The sequence below is a fragment of the Strongylocentrotus purpuratus genome, unplaced genomic scaffold (genome assembly GCF_000002235.5).
Source record: "Strongylocentrotus purpuratus isolate Spur 01 unplaced genomic scaffold, Spur_5.0 spur5_scaffold_17, whole genome shotgun sequence".
Classification (NCBI taxonomy): Eukaryota; Metazoa; Echinodermata; class Echinoidea; order Camarodonta; family Strongylocentrotidae; genus Strongylocentrotus; species Strongylocentrotus purpuratus.
The window spans coordinates 1,220,466-1,241,686 of NW_022145602.1; the positions used below are offsets into that span (position 1 = coordinate 1,220,466).

General features: G+C 37.2%; 1 protein-coding gene across 2 annotated transcripts; it reads left to right on the forward strand.

Annotated features, from left to right (window-relative positions):
• The first annotated feature begins 6,220 nt into the window (after positions 1-6,220).
• On the forward strand, positions 6,221-20,987 carry LOC100888898. Of its 2 annotated transcripts, none has more exons than XM_011683652.2 (4): positions 6,221-7,280; positions 11,145-11,422; positions 19,425-19,518; positions 19,852-20,987. In XM_011683652.2, the coding sequence occupies exons 1-4, from the start codon at positions 6,236-6,238 to the stop codon at positions 20,004-20,006; spliced, it is 1,572 nt and encodes a 523-aa protein (XP_011681954.2). In that variant the 5' UTR covers positions 6,221-6,235; the 3' UTR covers positions 20,007-20,987. The 2 variants fall into 2 exon arrangements, with proteins under 2 accessions (XP_011681954.2, XP_003726869.2); XM_003726821.3 differs by having other exon boundaries at positions 19,428-19,518.
• The last annotated feature ends 234 nt before the right edge of the window (positions 20,988-21,221 follow it).

A 21,221-nucleotide genomic window follows, 5' to 3' on the forward strand; every position in this document is an offset into this window, starting at 1 on the left:
GGGGCGGGCGGGTGGATTTTTTTTTCTTCTTCATTCTTTTGTTGTCTTTCTTAATTTGTTTAATTTTTTTTAATAGTTATATATTTATCTTATTGATTTTCTCCTTAAAAAACAAACAAAACATAATTATGTACAATGAATATCAAGACCAACACAGTAAGTATTTTGGGCTTTAAAATACAACACCTTTTGAAATGAGTTTAAGAATGCTCAGAACCTTGATTTGAATAGGAACGATATTTTGACATAGAAGAAAAATAAAAATGAAAGAAAGTTAATAAATACAGGAATTGCGTACTGGCACGGGACGACGCATGCGTGACCTTTTAAGTCACACTAAACGATCCGGCAATTTGGGAAGAATTTGCGATAGCACATTTGATATGAACAGATGAACTTTCAAATATGTAAAATTTTAATGACCGACGTTCTGAATATAATCATATGATTAATAAAATCTTGATTTCAAGGGATTTCGTGATTCCTTAGAAACTAAAAAGCTTAATCAGAATCCCATTGACGTCAGAGCAGTATTATTACGATTTAAAGCCGATTCAGCTTTGCAATCCTGACAAGAAGAATTGAATGCATTTAGATTCAGCTTTTTTTCTACCGGAGTGTTGGCTCAGTCAGTAAAGCGTCCGCCTCACAACCGGGAGGTCGTGGGTTCGAACCCCGGCCACGTCATACAAAAGACGTAAAAGATGGGTGAGTTGCTGCTACTTGTTTGGCGTTCAACAATAAGGGATAGACCAACGTCGATCTGCGCTGCTCAGTGGCTGCCGGGCTCACGATCAATTGGGCAAAAAAAAAAAAATCCGTTTCGGTTTAATAAAATTTTGAGTGGACTATTAGATTATTATTATTATTATTATTATTATTATTTTTAATATTGTTTTCATTATTTAAAAATTAAGCCAAGAAGAAAATGGTTGTTTAAATGTCCATGGGGGTGTTTCACAAATATCCTAAATTGAACTTATCTCTAAGTTGGACTTAACATTTATGAAAATCCATTAGCATCTATGAAAACATTTTGAAAGTTATTTTAAAAGGCATAGAATAGAATGTTGATTAAAATCATTCATATTTTCTATTATCAAGGAGATTTTTTGTTCTTAAAAAGTCTAAAATACCTGAATTTTCGCTTTTGAATATATTTTACTTTAAGGCTACAAATGGTTCTCCATAATTTTTAAGTCCACCTTAGAGTTAAGTTCAACTTAGGATCTTGTGTGAAACACCCCCATATCTCATATGTAGGTCTAACCGCCCTTTCTACGAAAATCGGATTGCAGAAGAATCTTGTAATGTGCACCGGGCTTCATAGTGCAGTTCTATACAGATTTATTAATTTAACATTTCAAATTGACAATATTCTGCATGCATATTTGACATTAGAGCTTTATATTTACATTACTTTGAACACAAGGATAAATCAAAGTCTGATCTTAATATTCGTGTATGGCTTATCTCAGGTGTAGACAATTGTTAGTGTGTGCGCGTGTGTGTGTGGGGGGCATTTTAAAGTTAGGGGATGCCCCCTTGGAAATGCTGTATTCATAGGCGCCCCCATCTCCTTGACTCTCCGATCCTGTATTTCGTAGGCTCCATTGGGAATTTTGATGAACACAACTATTGGAATTTAATATCTACACATATTCACAATACGTTTTTTTTTTTTTTAGTTGATGTGAATTTAAGAGAGCGTAGCGTAGCGAGCAAGGAAGATTACCACTATTGAATGGTAAAACTTAGAATCTCTAGAGCATGTACCTTGTAGCCTTTACTTACTCGTTAGCTGCTATAGGCCTTTATTTTCTATTTCCTCCAAAATGTTTCCGAGGGCATCCCCCTTATATGTTTCGAAGGGAGGCGTGCGGCCCCCACCCCCCACCCCCCCCCCCCCCCCCGTTGGCCCTCCCTCTCTGAGAGACTTATAAGATGATTGTGAAATACATCACTTGAGGGCCTGATCCAAATCTCTCCCATTCCTAACTCCTGTAACTCCATCCACAAAACATGTTTATTGTTTTCACATGGTCCCCCATTACTTTTTATTGATAATCAAAAATACAGGCGCCGATTCGAAACATGAACATAAGCAATATGTTTGCATTTATCCTCGAATATCAACTTCTCCATCAGCCTTTCTCACTCAAAATTCATCATATTACCAAATTGATGAATACCTTGCCAACAAGTTCGTGACCGCAATTACACAAACAACTGCAGTTCGTGTCCATGGTGCATGCGCACTGGACACTTTCAACATGGATATCTGTAATTCTGGCTGCATTAGACGGCATAGCGGCCGCCTCCCACGTCGACCGGGGAAGTTGCGGGGTACATGTCCGTAGCCAAGGGGTACAGGTTTTCAAGGAGCATCAAAGAAGGCGACAGAGAACCTGTTAGCGAGAGGAAATATTTTGTACGCCACGGTGTAATTCTCGTTTTGAAATGAAACAGTTTTTAAAACGGCTCGATTTCTAGAGATTAAACAATAACAAAGAGAATCGGACCATTATAAAATTACTTCACTTCCAACGTCTGAGGTGAAAATTATTATTTTCGTTTTTGATTTGATATTCTTGTTTGACAATCGAGCATTAGATTAAAATGAATTATCAATTTACAATTAATTTTTTACCTTCGTTATGGCCTACCTTTTTAACTCTTCAACACACAATAAAACATGAATTCAAAGTCGATGCTTCTGATTAAGGAGGTTGCAGAAAGGGTCTGGTATACTATTCTCTCTCCCCTCCTCTCTTTCGCCCCCTCTCTCTCCCCCCCCCCCTCTCTCTCTCTCTCTCTTACTCTCTCTCTCTCTCTCTCTCTCTCTCTCTATGTCTCTCATTTATTTTCGCTATTCGATTGGTTGCAAGTACCTTCCGTGCCCCCTCCTGATATGGCTTCTGATGTGTCACATGTTATAGGCAACATGTGTTAACAGCAAATTTTGACAATTTTGATAATAACTAGAGCTAAGTACTTACAATCGGAAGTTTGCGCGTAGAAGAGTTAAAGATTACACACAAATATGAAATCTTGAAGTATTAATATAAGGACACTTTTCCTAAATAAATGTTTTGAATAACCTATTGAAAGTTGAACAAGTTTTCTTTTGCTTTTTTTATTGTATAGTTTTGTTTTCGACAACATTAGAACTACCGGTACATGATTAATTCTAAGGATGATAACATTTACGTGAACCAGTTTTTAATTCACAGCACGGCAATACCTTACATGCCAAGCCACATTAACATCCTCATGAATTATTCATGACATGGAGTCTCAAAGCCATCGTGGAATAACAGGTGTCATTCATACGGTATCAATAGGGACTTTTAGATTTGCGTGGACTGATAAGTTTGACGTCCATTCAAGGCAGTGCATTAAAAGGACGTCGACCGAAGCAATCCACGTTGTCGTTGTGCAAATCTAAAAGTCCCTAATGTGGCCTGTATACATCATTTCTACGATCTTGGCCAGGGCATGAAAAAAACCTACACAAAATAAGTTATTTCCGGGAATTGTTAAATAAGTGACCAAACACGATCACAAAAAGTTCGAAAAATCAAACTAAGGCTATTTCAGTAGCCTTATTCATAACTCTTTGAAGTATGTGAACAGTGACGGATTACGTAACCCGAACATGATTTCTATAGGGTATACTATACGGTATTGAAATTACCCTTGTAATTGAATTTATTTCTTAAAAATCTTAAAGTTCATACCTTCAATTTTACAATATACGGACTTATATTTTGTTGGAATTTATGCGTTATCAACGAAAAGTGAGTATGTGAAACCAATTTAAACACCATATACACCAGCTGCCATACTGTAAGACATGTATGAAGATGTTGCTATGTTGGGCAAATATCAGACGCATAGATCTTTATCATTGGTCTGTTTAAAATCTTTGCAATAGCTGAGAAGATAATTTAAATGAAATACCAATGAAAATGATTTTTATATCCCACAACAACAAAAGATAACAAATATCGTAATGTTACAAAATTCATGAATGGTAAACTCTACATACCGTCTAATTTATATAAAAATCCTGACTTTGTTTTTTATATAAACTGCTAAATGCGCTTTAAAAGCGAAGAATTATTATTTTACTTATTATTTATAGAATAACAGAAACGGTAAATTTCCCTCTTTTTTTAGAAATCTAACTTGCCTGTCTGTGCACGAATTTGCATAAGGAATACATTCCTTTTCACTTTGAATGTCGAAACATTTAAGAAAAAATACTGTACTAGTTTTTATCAATTTCTTTAGAAAACATCATTTTTTTCTTGAAGAGTTTGTACTCATAGCGAAGAAGAAAAAATACTAGTAGTAGAAGAAAACGAAGATGAAGAACGAAGAAGAGAATAATAAGAAGAAGAAGAAGAAGAAGAGGAGGAAAAAGAATTGATCATGATTCCCTGACGACTTGGTATAAGGTGTGTTTAACGCTCATATAAAACATGTGATACATAAGTTAGACCAGTGCATTGTATGTAGATTCGACATTCTAGTTTTATATATCAAAATATTCGTATTCGTTAAAATATCTTTCAATGCATTTCACAAGAAAAAGAAAGTAATTTTGAATGTAAATTGAAGCACATTGCAGAATAGAATTTAAGTTTAAGAGTGCTATGCCTCTTATACCGTTAATTACAACTTGTAAAAAGGATCAGAACATACACAGTTGTCAGTTTCTTTAGGTGCGAATAAAAAGTTGATAGGCAAGCTTGCCTAACATTTCACTGGTATTGCCACGCCCAAATTGATTTGAATATATTAAGCTTTTCTCTGGCAAGATCGGAAAGATAGGTAAGGTCAAAGGATGGGTTCGTCGTCTATTCTTCGAGGTTTCAGTTGAGGAAGCTTTTTCAAGGCCGTTCGCATTTAGATAATTGAAACATTTAAACTAATGCATGGTTGAGAAGGTTTCTATTCTTATTTTGGAATCTGAGGTACGCTGCCTTTTCCGCTCGGTAAAACCTTTAAACACTGCATGCTTTTTTGTTAGGAAAAGAAAAAAGGGTTGCACTGCGTTGAGTGGACACTCATATCTCATGACTGTTTTCGCTGTGAAAAAAATGGAGCATGGTCTATCAAATAGCTGTGATTCGAATCCTTCAAACGGATACAGTTATTCTTTATCCTACGTTTACAATATGGATACAGGTTTAGTGGAGGCACATCCGGCAACTAGCACCGAAACCATCATGCCAGCGGCTGGTAGCTTCAGCAGCAGCTCTGCCGCTTCTTCCCGGGAGCAAGCCGGAGGGTTGGTCTTGCCTGCTGGAAATGGGTATCACAGCGAAGTGACCACATTGGGCAGGGGAGGAGGTGGGGATGGCGGAAGAAATGGACCTGAGTCGGGTCAGTTTGGCAATTCTCAAGAATTCAACCACCAGGGGAGTGCTAATTTGCAGTCTGAAATATCCCAAAATAGAAGCTCTTCGTTTACTAGTTCTGCGCAGACGACACACCCGATAAGCCTTTCTGTATCGATAGCCGACAACGATAACGAGCTTTATGTTAATGTTGGAGATGAGGGCAGGCATGATTTGAACGGAAACGATTTTTTAAAGAAAGTTGTCGAAACTTCGCTTGGGAAGATATCATATTCTCATTTGCCGAAGCATCAAGAATATCGGGCCGTATCGCTTGAATATGACATGATTGAGGAGGAGAACGGTCCCGTGAATGAATACCAGTTCTCAAACCAACATTCTTATCAGGACATCGTCGCGGCTACCGAGATACTTCGTTACGAAGAGAGAGAACATGAAGCGAATATGATTTCTATTATAGATGCGCACAAAAGCCTCAGCTCGAGTATGGCCCCGGTCCCACAATTTATGAATCGCCCGACGTCGGACGCGCCGCCAACGAATTATGCTTTGTCTTCGACGAATCTTGTCGTCGTCGATCTACCCCGGAGAGCGGAACAATGTCCAGAAAATGGAGAAATCATTTATGTACAAGTCGATGATGGATCAGATGTTTCCTCCGCTAAATCAGCTCGAATGCCGATGGCGACTAACGAATCTGATAAAAATGGATTGCTCATCCTCGTCTATCAGCGAGATCAGATAACGAAACTTTCGTGATAGACGACGGGATAGATTCGGCGGAGTCGAGAGTGACTGAGGAGCCCTTCGTTGATTATTCCGCCACGGAAAAGAATGACATAACTGACGAAAATTATGGCGCGAAGATGGACCGTGCTATCGTTTCTAAAAAGGGAGAATTTCGGGAACCTCCGCGAATTAGCCGCCAGCTGGGAATGTTTGGAACAGATGAACATGTTGATAGTCAACAAAAGGATAATAATGACTCGCCAGCTGACAGCGAAGTTGATTTTCATAGTGGTGTTTCATTACATTCGTCAACACCAACAACATCAATGGATAATTCTCATCGAGGACGAATATCATCACAGCATTGCCAGCTTATTGATGGTGTTTCGACGACGGTGGTGATGTCGTCGACGACGACGTTGTCGAGATCATCGGGGGATTGTGACCACGACCACGCGAGCCGTGGTGTGATACCGGCTTGTAGCAGTTTGACGGCGTTCGGCGCCCCGTCTACACAGCCCATCAAACCGGTCGCCCTAAGCGCTTCTCTACCTCTTTCTCATCAACTGATCGCGTACGGGATGACAGGTGTCTCGTCAGCCGTACCTCCCCCGATCCATCCTCAGCCTATGCTTCCCATCCCTCTACCACCACTTGCCGTTTTTGCGCACCCTATCCACCTGTTCCCAGCTCCCCTTCCTTGGCATATCCACAGCCATGTCTCGGCCGGACCAGTACCTCAGCGAACATCCGGACGATATCCGACAAACTGTCCTCATTTTATCCATTCAACAACCACAACAAACACGACAACTGCGTTGAATTCTACTGCACGACTCGCTGCGAGCTACCCGCTCCTAAAGCGTGGCCGGCGGCCTCGGCGCCAACCTCTCACAAACATCGAACCAACTCCGCAAGAAACGAACCCCGACGAGACAGAACTGCCAATAACGAAACGAACTGAAGCAAATGCGAGGGAAAGAGATCGCGTCACCTATCTCAATGGCGGGTTCGAACAGCTTAGAAGAGTTTTACCGTGGGCGTATCGCGGTGGTCGTCGAGTAAGTAAGGTCGACACGCTTCGAGCAGCGATCTCCTATATCCAATTCTTACAGGGCATGCTAGTCGGAGCCGAGCTGTCGCCTGCGGAGACGATCCGGCTGAGAAATGGCATTGTTTTAGGTAAGCGATCCGTCTCATTTGTCTTTGAAGTTATGTCAGTATTTATTCTATTTTTCTGGAAAACAAAACAAAACATCGACAACAAAAAACAATGAAACAAACAAACAAAACGAACCCAGTAAACATAAACAAAGCGAATGAAAACAACTAAAACCTTTTTTTCATAGGAGAAGCTCGCCGGCAATGCAATTATAAAGTTGGACGATAATATATTGAGAATCATAACATTCATAATTTCATGCAACGATCAAACTTAAAGGTAATACCAGTACTCACTATACATGCAAAATGTGGAAATTGTTGTTCTTCTTGGTGTATTTATAATTTTGTGGTACTGCTAGTGATGAATATTCCTGTAATAGTATGATAATTAATATGAAGATAATATAATAAAATGAACAAAAATCTTAGTTCATATTATAACCAAAAGGAAAGGCAATTTGTTATATAAATCGTCATGAACACTAGCAGAGTTGTATGAACGATTTTTAATAGTAATTAAAAAAAGTGTTATATCAAAGACAAATGGTCTGAAGACAGTCTTAAATCTTTGGAACATTGAATCTTCAGTTAGTTTTGAAATTTGTTTTGTATTTAAAGCCAATTCAAAGAAACTAAAAATGACAATAAAAATTCATACACATGAAATGTCAAATAATACATACAAAATTAATCGTAAGCGTGAAGAATCAGACTGCAACTAATGCTAAATAAAAGAAGCTCTAAAATTCATGGTTTAACCAGCTAGCGTCATTCATATCGCTCACTTGAATTCATAAGTGCAATGCATTTATGTTATCAAGTTTTATTATTCGTTCTCTGCATAAAATATTATCACGTTTGGTCATTGTATGTTTGTTTTTATAGAATGCCAGAAGCTATAGGTAGTGCGAAAACGTGCTTAAGTCGACAAAATCGACGTTCAGTGCCCCTCGTCTTTGGGAAATAACGAGTGTGGATTAATTTGAAGCAAATGTTGGTTTTAACAGTGGTTAACGTTAACAACAAGAAGTGTCGAAGGTCAAGCAATTATTTGTTTTGAATGTTTTTATTGCAAAATAAGTTTTACAGGCATGACAACCGAAATTACGGGCATAATAATACAAGCCTAGGCAAGGAGTTTGCCATTGCTTCGTGTCTGGGTGGTGAGCGGCGAAATCTAAAGCAAAAACAGATGCTTTTATGATCGTGGGCTAAAAAATGCTTGGTGCTGCATTCACTACTTATTATGATACACTTAGCCTTTTAGATGTGTGTTTAATCCCGCAATGGGCCATTTCTAGACACTGGGCAAGACATAAGATTTTGTATTTCAAATTTTCGAGTAGCCATCGATGTAAATTGGGAGGAATTGTTTTCATATTTAAAAAAAAAATACACGTTCATACACCTTGGGATAAATGACTTTATTTTGTAACAATTCATAGATCAAAAGGCCCGGGAGGTTTCTTGGCAATTGTTGTTGGCATTTTTTTTTGTTGGGGGAGGGGAGGGGGGGGGGGGGGGTTGTAGTCGAAGTGTATCATGAATGTAAATATTTCAGTTTAGAATAAATAATGACCGCATTAATGTCAAACCTAGATTTCAGTCGAGGTTTCTGCAACGTTGTTCGTAATTATACATTCGATTAATGTTGTTTTAAAATCCGAATGAAGGACACAAGAATAAACAGGTAGGGGAAAAACCTTGTAAATTTCTTTTTTCCATTATTATGATCGTTTATCGGAAAGTACAATAAATTAAAGGATAATAAAACATGTATTTTAATATTGATGAGCTTCAGAGGCAACTTTGTTTAGAAAAAATATCTGTGCCCCGTTTTATTTGATTTGATCAAATTTCATGCACGAATTTTCAGACAAACGTCTTGAAAACCTCCAAGTCTTGTATGAGGTTTGTTTGATCTAGCAACATAGTGCATGCAAAATGAGATTAATAAACAACAAACCTTATACATGTAACTGAATGAAATCACCTGCCACCTGTTCTAGGAATCAGAAGCAACATTTCGAACACTTGAGGAGAATGTGCTACCGCTTTTCTTTATAGAATGATAAACCTGTTTACTAACGTAGTCAAATTTATGGATGTTTCTTGCTTGGGGACCTAGTGACGAGTTATTCCGTTAACCTGTTATTCATGAATGAACTAAAATACGAGGAATCCGGTCTGCATACATTGCATGTTGGTATGTCGGACAAGCCTCGGACAAGATTTCAGGTTGACAAGAACAACCTTTGTTTATAAAGTATGCATACAATTTGAATATGTTGGTAAACCGGTCTGTTGGCGTACATAACAAGCTGGTGGATGTCAATTCCTTGCGTCTGGGAGATTCTTGTAACATTGGTTTATGTTCATTGCCAGGAGGTGTAAATTTCCACCATCGAGACTTTCTGAAATGTACCTCAATTGGGTCACATCGAAACAAAAGGCACAGGTGGTGGTTAAGGTCACAAAGGTCAAACATGTACCTGCAATGTAAATTACCTGGCAGGTGGATTACTGTTCTAAAACAAGGATTGAACTTCGTGTTGAACGTTGACACATTTCCATGGATGATCATCCGATCTTCCCAGATTATAATGAATTAAGGGAAGAAGAAAAAATACTGAAAATTTAAACAGAAAAGATGCTTTAAAGGATTAAGGGACTGGCCACTGGTACATTATAGTAAGAAGAAAAGGAAATAATAACAGTATGAATACGTGACAAAAGCAGTCATCTTTATTTTATATTTCTATATAAAGACAATTTTGTGGCAAAGATAGTCAACTTTGACTAATTGCCAAATAAAACCAAACGAAGAAGAAGAAAAAAGTGAATACTATCACACATAAACTTTAGATTCCTGTATGGGCTGGAAAGGCAGAATCGATGGATTTGTAATGTCACTTATTCTGAGTTAAAGAGAGAACGAAGACCTCCTTTGTTTCTTGACATACACATACTGAAGCAACTTGTCAACACAGTTGGGGATCAAATTATATTTTCAATAACATAATAATAACAATATCAGTGTAACAGTAATCAATTTTCTGAATCTTGTGACGGAGCGTGAAGTGCCCAACAGGGGCAAAAAGTGGTTCTTATGTATGGTCAAAAAGACTTGGGGGATGGGGGGGGGGGGGAGGGTTGAGTCCCCACTCAAGCGTAATGATTAGTATTAAATACCGTCCACATTTATCCCCTGTAAATGGTGCCAGGTAGAATTGTCGAGAGGAAAATAAAGAGTCATTTTTATCTGTGACATTGCCATACTAAACTCTACAAATATGTCAGTTTATTAAAATTCAGTTGATGAGTTGCAATACATTCTTGTTAAGTTATATCTCCTCATTAAGTTTCCTTTAATTTGTGCAAATATGACGATTGCTGATGTTATCATGGTGATTTCGTTCGCAAACTGTATAACGGGTTTTGTTTCTAGTTTTAATACTCGGTGTAACCTTTGCCTGATTCTATGACAATCATTTTTTTCGTCATCATAAAAAGCAAGATCACCTATAACATAAAAAAGTCGTCGTTTCATTTTAGTCAATGCAGTAACGTTTCGTTTCCCTTGTCATATTTCTTCAAGTCTTTCCTACTTTTCATTTATTTCATGCATTCTATGCATTGTCGAGATTCAATTTTTAATGCCAGTTTTAAATTTACATGTCAGTTTTATTATCGCCATTATTGTTATTATCATTATTTTTGTATTTTTTTGTATCTTCGAATGTATATATTTGTTATGTTGCTTGTATAAGTATGTCACTCGCCAGGGGAGGATGAACTTCTGCATTTTTTTAATCAGACAATAAATTATCTTGAATCTTGAATAATTTATCAAACTTTTCTCTTGTCCAATCTAACCCTCAGAGAATACCGTGCGGATAGTCCAGAGCGTTCAGAAAGCCCCCTACCCCATCCTTCCCCCTGGGTATCGTTTTGTCAACCCACCACCACCACCACCACCACCACCTGCAGCCCCAGGAACACACCCTTCTCTACCAGTACCAGCATCAGGACCACACCCAACACTACCCGTCCATCCTACACTACCTCTACCTCTACCGATGTTACCCCCTCAGCCGCTGTCCAACCTACCTCCCTTCACGCATCTGAGATCTGGTTATGACGGCCAGCCCTTCCAAGCGGTAAATATATTTCATTTACAAATGCTTATTAAATATATTGATGTGAGGTACCCCTTACCCCACCCACCCCCCCCCCTCCACCACCACACAAAAAAAGTGTTATTCTTAAACATATTCAGATGAAGAAATAGCTGTACAACTGTGTAGAAAAATTCAAAATAACAATTTTCCTAATTGAAATTTAAAGTTGGTTATGCTTAGTAAACTGAGACCTTACTATTCCCCATTGGTTGGGGTACATACAAATCGGATAACATTTATGTTATTTCTGCAAGGGGGGGGGGGGGGTCGTCGTGTTTTTTTTCTCCATGAGGTTCATAAATCCAAAAATTTACCATTCCCGCGCGAATGTAATTCCGAACATAAATGTATTATTCAGAAAGTTTGTTATTCTAAAGGGTTGTAATTCCCCAAAAATACAGAATTCTATTTCAGAAAGAGCGGGAAGGAGAATAAAAAGAAAAAGAAAAAGAAGAAGACGAAGATGAAGGAGAAGGAGGAGAAGAAAAAGAAAAATATAAAGACAGCAAAAACAAATCTTCGGATATCCCGGGCCCTCTTTTCTTCTTCCAGCGCAATGTTGATCGGTGACAGGGTCCGCATGATCTCGTAGTGGAAGTCAACGGCATCCTTGGTTGTAATTTCCGGGTGGTATAGGGCAAGCGAATGCAAGATAAAGTAAAACAGTTTTTGATTGGATTGAAACGACGTTCAGCTGTTTCCGGTAGAAAAACACAAGTTTTTTTCCGAAGATGGCGCCCTGCTGGTTTTACTAGGGTTCTTACAGATTAGATCTACTCATGATAACACTGATATGAGACGAGTTCAACTGCCCCCAAAGCAGTCTCAATGTGACCAAGCTTGGCTTGTTGTTACAGTCTTTGTACAGCGGCGGATTAAGTGGGGGGGGGGGGGGCTCATGTCCAACCGCTTTTGAATCCCAAGTGTTTTACTTTCATTACACATAAGTCACCAATCCTAGTCAAAACTCTGATTTTTTAAAATAAATAAAACTTCTTTATTGTTATTGGTTTTATTAATGTTATGCATGTTATTTATTGATTGATTTATACAATTAATTTTAGAGAGTGGGGGGGGGGGGGGGGTTGTCCAAGGACTTGGGAATGGTTAGGCACACAAATCTTGATGACCTATATTTGCTTTTGGTAAATTTATAGGAGTGTTACGCCCTCCCCCCCCCCTATCCTGGACCTTACTTCCACTGCATGATTCGACCACGTTTGACATGAAATTACACACTTCTGCATTTCTCTCATCACTGTTATGTTCTGTTGCGTACTTTCACATAAGTTGACTGAATTTCCCATGTTGTTATAGACTTGTAGATAATAGAATCTTCCTGACTTTTGCCAAACCTGTTTCATTTTTTGCTTACCTTCATCATGCTTTTATTACATAATTTTGGGAGATAATGTCTATAGTTGTACATGAATTTTACCTGATTGTCCCCAAGTTCAAACCTAGTTCGATTGAAAATGGAATTGATTACAGATTGTCAAAATTTTTCAGCTATTATATTTGTTTAAAAAATTAAAGTAGTGTAACTACATATTGAAATTATACTGAAAATATCCTTTTCACTATTTCGATTCTCCTTAATATTTTCTTTTATTTGTTTTTCAATTGTTTGATCTTGGTTTATTGGAGTAAATTATTGTGATTCAAGTTTTCACCTTTTCTAAAAAAAAATAACTTTAACATCTTATGAAGATGAAGAGTGTCTTGTTCGCACAAGATCATAAGCAATCATGTTTTCTCCTCCTTTCATTATCCCAAACTCTAAAACGTCTCCACGAAACCCTTTCCTCTTTATTCCTCTTTTTTCTCCTCCTCCTCCTCCTCTTCTTCTTCTTCTTCTTCTTCTTCTTCTTCTTCTTCTTCTTCCTCCTCCTCCTCCTCCTCCTCCTCCTCTTCCTCCTCATCCTCCTCCTCCTTCTCCTCCTTCTCCTCCGCCTTCTCCGCCTTCTTCTTCATCTTCATCTTCTTCTTCCTCCTCTTCCTCTTCCTCTTCTTCTTCCTCTTCTCCTTCCTCTTATTCTTCCTCTTATTCTTCCTCTTATTCTTCCTCTTCTCCTCCCTCTTCCTTGTCTCTCCTTCACTGTCTCCACAAGAAAAGTCCATGCAAAATGCATTCTTCTGCAACAGGCTATTTCGTTCGCTCCTTACTCCTGGTGCGTTTTCAAATCTACTTGAAGGTGACAATGCGAACAATAATTTAGTAATAAAAACAAAAGGCGTCAAATAAACAGGTCAATTGCTTACAGTAAGATGGCGAGTGTTCTTAATTTGTTTCTATATCCATTCCCGCCTTTAAATGCGAAGCAAGGACAGTCCACATGAGTTCTAACACGTACCAATCGTCGGAAGAATGGAGCGTGCCGGCTACGGTATGCCAGGCTCTCACCCTCCCTGTGCTTCCCGCGAGCATGCCGCTGTGGTGCCGCTTGTCGGCACCTGTTTTTAACAACTCGGTTTAAAAACAGACGGCGTTCGTGTATGGTATCGTTTTGGGAATTTAGGCTGAGACTTAACTCGCGCCAAATATTGGATCCTTCATTTCCATTTTTGTTTTCATATGAACGGTGATATTTGCTAACCATTGCAACGAAATAGACGACGGTCACAACGCCATGTTTTAAATAGAGATAATAATAATAATAATAATAGTGGGTTCTTGTATAGCGCTCATGTCATAAGATGAATGATTAAAAAGTGCATTAACGAACATGAAAAAATGGCGCCCCTGTAAACAAGAGACAGAGAGGCGTTGGAAGAAAAAAAAACATGGACATTTACTAAATTGCGTGGTATGATCTTGATCTTATGTTTATGTCGAAAAAATTATAAAGGTTTTTGTGTAGAGTATCTCAATCTGATCCTACCGTTTTTTTCTCAATATTTTGAGCCGATTTCCTCATCCTTTTCCGTATTCAAAATATAACGGTTTGAAAATCTACATGAGTGTCTTCCAGGTATGAATAGACTCCAGTTCAAGTAGTTAAAATAAATCAAACGCAGTTCAAATTACTTATTTTTTCAACTGATGTCTATACTTAACGAATATAAAGTAAATGGTATTTGTATAAAACAATCCAACTACTTGACTTCATTTAAAGTGCAGCGAAAGGCAATTCTACATTAGCAATATCTTATAGGTGTTGATAGGGCAGGGTTGTAAGAGCTATAACTATTCATCATGTTCAAGTATTGAACCAACGTGACGTGACGTAAATACCTGTACATGATCATGTGATAGACTTGTTATCCAATCAGGATTCAATTTGAGAAATGTAACAGTCGCCAAATGTGCCTGATTCGATTATCCACCAATTCAACTTTGTTCTTGTGATCCCTCTGCGAGAAGCAAATCTAATTTCAATACCCATCCTGGCGTTGGTTTATTTGGTATGTGTTTCTTTATAACATGGTCCAGCTGCGAGGGTAATTCGAATAGATTAAAAATGAACGCTTAGATTTTCCTTGTAACATTTTCACCTAGTATTTTCATACTTAATGCAATTTATGAGAAGCTGCCTTGTTTGTTGTAAACAATTTGTAAGCTTATCTGTTTTAAATTGGTTATTAGAAAATGCAATGGTATCGCATTGCGCTGACGTCGTCACCTTTTTTAAATGACTTTGTGATAAGTAATCAGAAAAGGTGTTTGGAATATTCTCTTTCTTTCGTTGCATCCGTTTGAGTATAAAAATCACTATTTCCTTTTTAAAAATAATAATTATATTCTATTACTGTTAATTCATCGAATATAATTATAACTTGAAAGAATATTCGATAATTCACTTTTTGATTAATTGTTTGTAAACGAGTTTAAACGAAATAGATTATGGTTACTACTCAGTGTCGATGACTCATGATTTAAACTGAGAATGTTCGGACAGTTGCTAGACTTATCATATTTTCAGTTTACTTCAACTTCGTCATTTTCACAAGCTAACATTCCATGGATTATTGGTTCTTGCCTTGTATGGCAGGTTGAATCATGTTTATATTATTACAAATTTGCGTCTGTTTTCTTAAAATCAAATGTCATTTTCTGAAATAGAAACCTTGTGTTTTAGAAAACAACCTCGTACAGGTTCGCTAAACATGGAGCTATGAGTAGGCTTTAACCCCACAGGAGTCGGGGTGAACCGTTACCCCTCGTTAAAATGCAATATCATAGTCGCACCCCACGTCGAGAAGGGCCAAAGTTTTCCCAAGAATGTTTGGCAGGGGAACATGGGATCATTACAAACAAATCACTTCTGTTTAGTAGGTGAATGTACCTCACCAAAAGCCACTGTATCATGTGGTTTATTTCTCGTTCCCAGAATCCTTGGTTTGTTTTTCATTTTTGTCATTATTTATTACCTCTAACAGAAAACATTGCTGATAAAATGCGCTTAGAAACATTGTATTAAGCGCTTTATGAATGTAATATATTAATATCATAAAGATTATTTGAGGGAAAGTTAAAATGGATGATCATTCTATAGGACAGTATAAGATAGATTGGTGATTTTGTGGGAGAAAATGAGATACATTACATTTCTTTTAACTAGAATTCGTTTCTTATAAATCACAAAGGATAACGTGATTTTTCATTACAAATATTAGCATGTACACCCTGTATGATTATGGAGGTGAATGTATCATGCCGTGAGCCACTGATTCTCGTTACTTATTTCTCGTTTCCAGATTCTTCACATTCCCGCGAGAAATTATTATTTTTCTTATAAAATAAAAAGTGAAACGAAGAATCGCCCGAGGCAGAGTTATCACGTTTGAATATTCGAAAGGAAAGTTGAAAATAAAGTGAGCAATATTATTGAGAAAGCGGAGATAAGATATGTTCCTTTGCTCGAAATTCGTTTGTCCAACAACGCGTGGCTTATATGATATATTGACAGAAAATTATATCTCACAAACAAATCATATATGTTTAGTATGTGAATGTATTATAGCGTGAATGACTGTATCATCTAGGTAGTCTCCTGTTTTTTAATATCTCCAACTTTATTCATATCATTGCCAGAACTCATTGTTATTGTTTAAACAATAATAATTCAAAATCATCCGAGGCAAAGTTATACAAACTGGGTAATCGATCAGAAGTGCAAAGCAGATTTTGTGACATTATTAGGAAAACAACCATGAAATATATTTCTTTTACAGAATGTTCGTTTATCATAGACAAATTTAGAATAATAATACAGTCATATCTATCATTATTTAAAAACATAACATGTCTGCTTAAGATGATAATATAACAATATGGGAGCCACTTTATTTCGAAATTTCTTTCTCGCGAAATTTCTTTCTCGTTCCCAAAATGAACAGCTTTATTTCCATTTTTGCAGGGAATCGTTAATTGATCTTAATCATTGTTGATTAAGGATGGTCAGAGTGAAGTGATAGCAATACTAATGCCATGATTTGAGGCAATTTGTTTTTTTCTCCAAAATGTATGTCTTCTTTTACACAAAACAAAACAACACAAAGATAAAGATTAGTTCCATGATAAAGATTAGATATGAAATTTAAAAATGTTTGAAGTTCGGAGAAAAAGTACAATAAACAGTGAGTGACATTACTGGGGGGAAAAAAAGAAGAAAAAAACACACTCGTTTCATCAAAACTCGTTGAATTTATGAAGACTATGTTGATCAAAACATGTTATTTTGCCAAATATTTGAACGATGCATGCTATGTGTATAATGTGTCAAGTCAATATAATTCGAATGAATTCGCTTATTAATAATTGAATCTGAAAACTCGCTGAAACGATCAGTATGCTTGTTTCTTAGAACAAAACTGAGTAAAATTACAAGGAAAATCCGACAATATATAACGTTAAGAGTCATATTATACTCTCAGTACAACTTCTTCCACATTGTTTAAGTTCGGTGCACGAGTATGATGATAGGGTCATGGCGGTAGCGGAAAAATGTTACATTTAGGCGGGAAAACCACGCGGTGCCTGTGGGGGAGGTCTGTTTGCGAGATGGTGATAACAAGTCACTCCTCCTACCACGATACCACTCTAAATCAAATCAGATACTTCTTCTTTTCCTCCTCCTCCTCCTCAATGGCATCCATCTTCAGGTGAGACTCGTTATTGGAGGAGTTTACTGCAAGAACGTGCTGAGTCGTTCTTATTCTGGTTTGGTGTTTCGGAGTTCCATCGCCCATTGTAACTACAAATCGCTAAATATGACTACTTTCCCCCTTTTTAAAGGCATCGTTTAACAATGTTAAATCTGAGATGCATGGCCCTACGTGTTATCAGTGTCTGTGATATGGTGTAATATTAAAGCCTTAAAACAAAAATTGCACTTCAAAAGGATCATGAAGTACCTCAAAAAAGTAAAAATCTTTGAGTGACCGGTTTTACCATACTCATTTTTCCCAATTGACTGTAGTGTTATAAAAACCGTTAGGAAAACGAATTCTGAAATTTCTAATTCTAATCATAGATATCTTGATAATCAGACAGGCGCTCGGCTTGTAAAAGTCATTGGATTCCTGACTGACCTAAAGGTTATGATTGCTGCATGAGCTCAATCTAAATTTGTTAACCAATTTGTTGCCATAATCATTATGGTTTCGTCATGTATCGCGGCAATATATCTCTGGAGTAACGATCAAGCGTAAAATCTAGACTCTGTAAGAAAATGCTTTACGAACATTAAAGAAATTGTTATTTTGGTTGCGGTATGTTCTATCGCTTTTAAGTAACGATCTATCGTAACATTGGAACTGCAAGAACATGCTTCTTGTAATACACTCTGAATTTTAAAGGTGCTTTTTAAAATTTGTGTATGTCGTAGCCCCATTGCCCCACGTAACGACCAATCGCAAGATTACAATCAAGGCCATGCTTAAATCTACTTTAGATAATTTTGTTTTGATTTAAGTTCTTTCGATTTTTTGCTCCTGTTGTTCAGAGTAACGATCAATTAAAACTGCCAAATTATTCGTATTCTATATGTCATAGATTTAATTTGATTTCTACAGGAGGAAGAGATTGAAAAAAGGTTCACTTCACAATCGGTGGACTAAAAATCAACGCACTTTCGCGGGGTTTTAAGTTCTTGTCCTAGAGATACAGTTAAAAACTAAAGTATTTTAAGTATGTGAGAATGCATTTTTCCCGATCTATATTTCTTGATAATGCGACTAATGACAGCTTCCATCTAAAAGTAGTTAACAAAGGCCACACTTCAACCAGTCCAGTGTTTATTCTCGAGTTAAGAAACTACAAAATTATAAAATTTACTAGAAGTATGAATAACGGAAAGGACCTAAAGCCGTCGGTCTTCTGATTGCTTACTAACAAGCATTTATGCTTTCTTAGCAGTCAGGTAAAAAATAATCACCACCACCACCACCACCACCACCACCAGTTGTAGATGGCTTCCGAAAATGTCGTGGCATGTTACGATATTAATCGAGAGTGGATATACAACCTTTTGCTTCTGATATATTGTGATTCTTCTTGACCCCCAGCTGGTCTACCAGCCCTGGGACAGGTGTGGGGAATTGGGTGATATGCGATACGACAAGATGTACCCCTAGTTGTGGAATTCGGGCACTTAAAGAGAATGTTTCGTTCTGGTGGAAAATAATCTGCGAGCTCTCTCATTCATCGAGTAAAAATGCCTTCTGCAAATGGTTACTTTAAAACTGCCCTATTATTCAAAATATGAAGAAATCATAATCTTCTCTTCGTCCTGTTTTTTCGTTACTCTTTAGTTTCCCCTCCCTCTTTTTTCTTGCGAGGGTAGGACCACCCCACCGCCCTTTCGGCTATGCGCCCTTTTTTTTTGGGGGGGGGGGGGTGTAGGCAGTTGGAAGTCATCCATCAATAGCAATCCCTCTCATATTTTAAGATATCATTTATATGAGACTTGGGAAAAGAATTCTATACATTCTACATGTCTAATATTTTCTGTTCGACTATTTTTTTCTTCCAATATAGCAGCTCTCTATCCCGCATCTCATTCCGAGTCACCCGAACGGAATCATTCAGGGGAACGAGTCTACCGCCCTCTCGTGGCTCATCAACTTTCAGGGTAAGTCGAAAGCCGGGTCGAAAGTGTCGCTTGTTCTTTTTCTTCCCCCCCCCTTCTTCTTCTTCTTCTTCTTCTTCTTCTTCTTCTTCTTCGGTTCGTGGCAACAGACTTGTCAATCCACATAGACTAGAGACACAATTGAGGGTCACGTGATCATGGGCTAGAATGACATTTGTTTGATAAATTTCAGCGTTTGGGTTTTAAAAGTGTTGGGGATTTAATATTGATGATGCTGTCAGATAGAACTTGAAGGAATCTGTCCTGCAGTAGGTTTGCTCTCTGATTTTTAAAAACGTAAAAGTTTGTTCTTGTTTTTGTTTATTCTCTATACAGGAAATGTGGGGATGCCTCCAATAGATAGCACTGAGCGAGATGTTATCATGCTTGGAGCAACATCGCAGGTATCCACCAATCAGAACACGAAGGAGAATCACGTGACAGGAACAGCCAGAATGAAATCCCAGTGCAGAGCGAATATGGTCACGTGATGCCCAGAGCAGTTTTAAGAAAAAGATGTAAAATGTGTTCACCAAAGTTCAGATAAGAAGTTTTGTATTGAATACCAAATTCCATCAAAACAGAATGGAAAAGACCTTTGCAAAAAAGAAGAAGTAGATGATTTAGTTTTATTCTAAAAAATTAAATGTAATATTTTACATTTTATTTAGGTGTATTAGAAATTATTCAAACTTATCTATATCACATTCATTCCCCCCTTACGAATAAGAGCTTCAGCTCAAAATGGAATAGACAGATGCTGAAAGGATGAAGCCTGAAGGGTGAATAATAGCAAAGTTTGTTTTATATTTTCCTCTCCCGTCTGAATTCATCTATAGATATTTTAGTTATTCTATGGATTTTTTGAAGATTTGATTACTTTATGTGCTTGTTTTAAATTTTATTCTATTCTTCGAGTCCGACTTTTATTTCAGCAATCATAGATTGCATTTATTTCGACCTTGAGAGAAAAACAAGTATTGAAGAAAATACAAAAATAGGACAACGAAGATAAAGATATCTGTGTCTGGACAAATTTGAGATTTTTGTTTTTACCGGTGTTCAAGGTTTTGTTGTTGAAAGACCTTTTCAAGACGATTAAGAGAATATAATCTCGAGAAACCCAGTTGTTTCTTTTGATTATTTATTACGCATTTAGTAATAAGGAATGCATGAAAATAGTATTTGAAATTAGTTTTTTAAGAACGTATTTCCTTTCCTATATACGCTTGAAACAGAAGCAGCAATTTTATTTGATACAGTTTTAATGTTTAATTCTATTCGTCCCTTTTTCAGTCTTTCAGTTATCTTTTCTGATTTGATAAGTAAATCAGTTGCCATAGTGCCTGCCAAAGATGTTAGTACATGTATCACTTGTCCTTAACGCTTTTAAAAAGCTATATAGAAGCGAATTGATTTGATCTTGAACAATTGGGTTTAAAGGATATCATTTTTGTTTAATTTAGTGGAAAAAGAAAATAAATATGAGCATTTCTTTGGGATGTTATGCAGATTTAATAGAAAGGATGCCAAAATGACTTGGTTTATGATAAATTTTAGAGATAAAATATAAAAGAGACGATGCTGAAGTTATTTGAAAAAGTATGCCCAATCAATGTATTCTATTTGTTATTTTCCTGTATTATCGAAATCACTATGAGGTGTAGTTTTGATTTGAGTATGATTCGTTTATGAAACCCAAAAGC

What these genes read in the sequence shown, in the direction of transcription:
- LOC100888898 (XM_011683652.2), top strand. Translation starts at nt 6,236, where the DNA reads ATGGACCGTGCTATCGTTTCTAAAAAGGGAGAATTTCGGGAACCTCCG. An exon ending in GAGAAATGGCATTGTTTTAG is followed by an intron (nt 7,281 to 11,144) that starts GTAAGCGATCCG and finishes TCTAACCCTCAG; the next exon opens with AGAATACCGTGCGGATAGTC. An exon ending in ACGGCCAGCCCTTCCAAGCG is followed by an intron (nt 11,423 to 19,424) that starts GTAAATATATTT and finishes CTTCCAATATAG; the next exon opens with CAGCTCTCTATCCCGCATCT.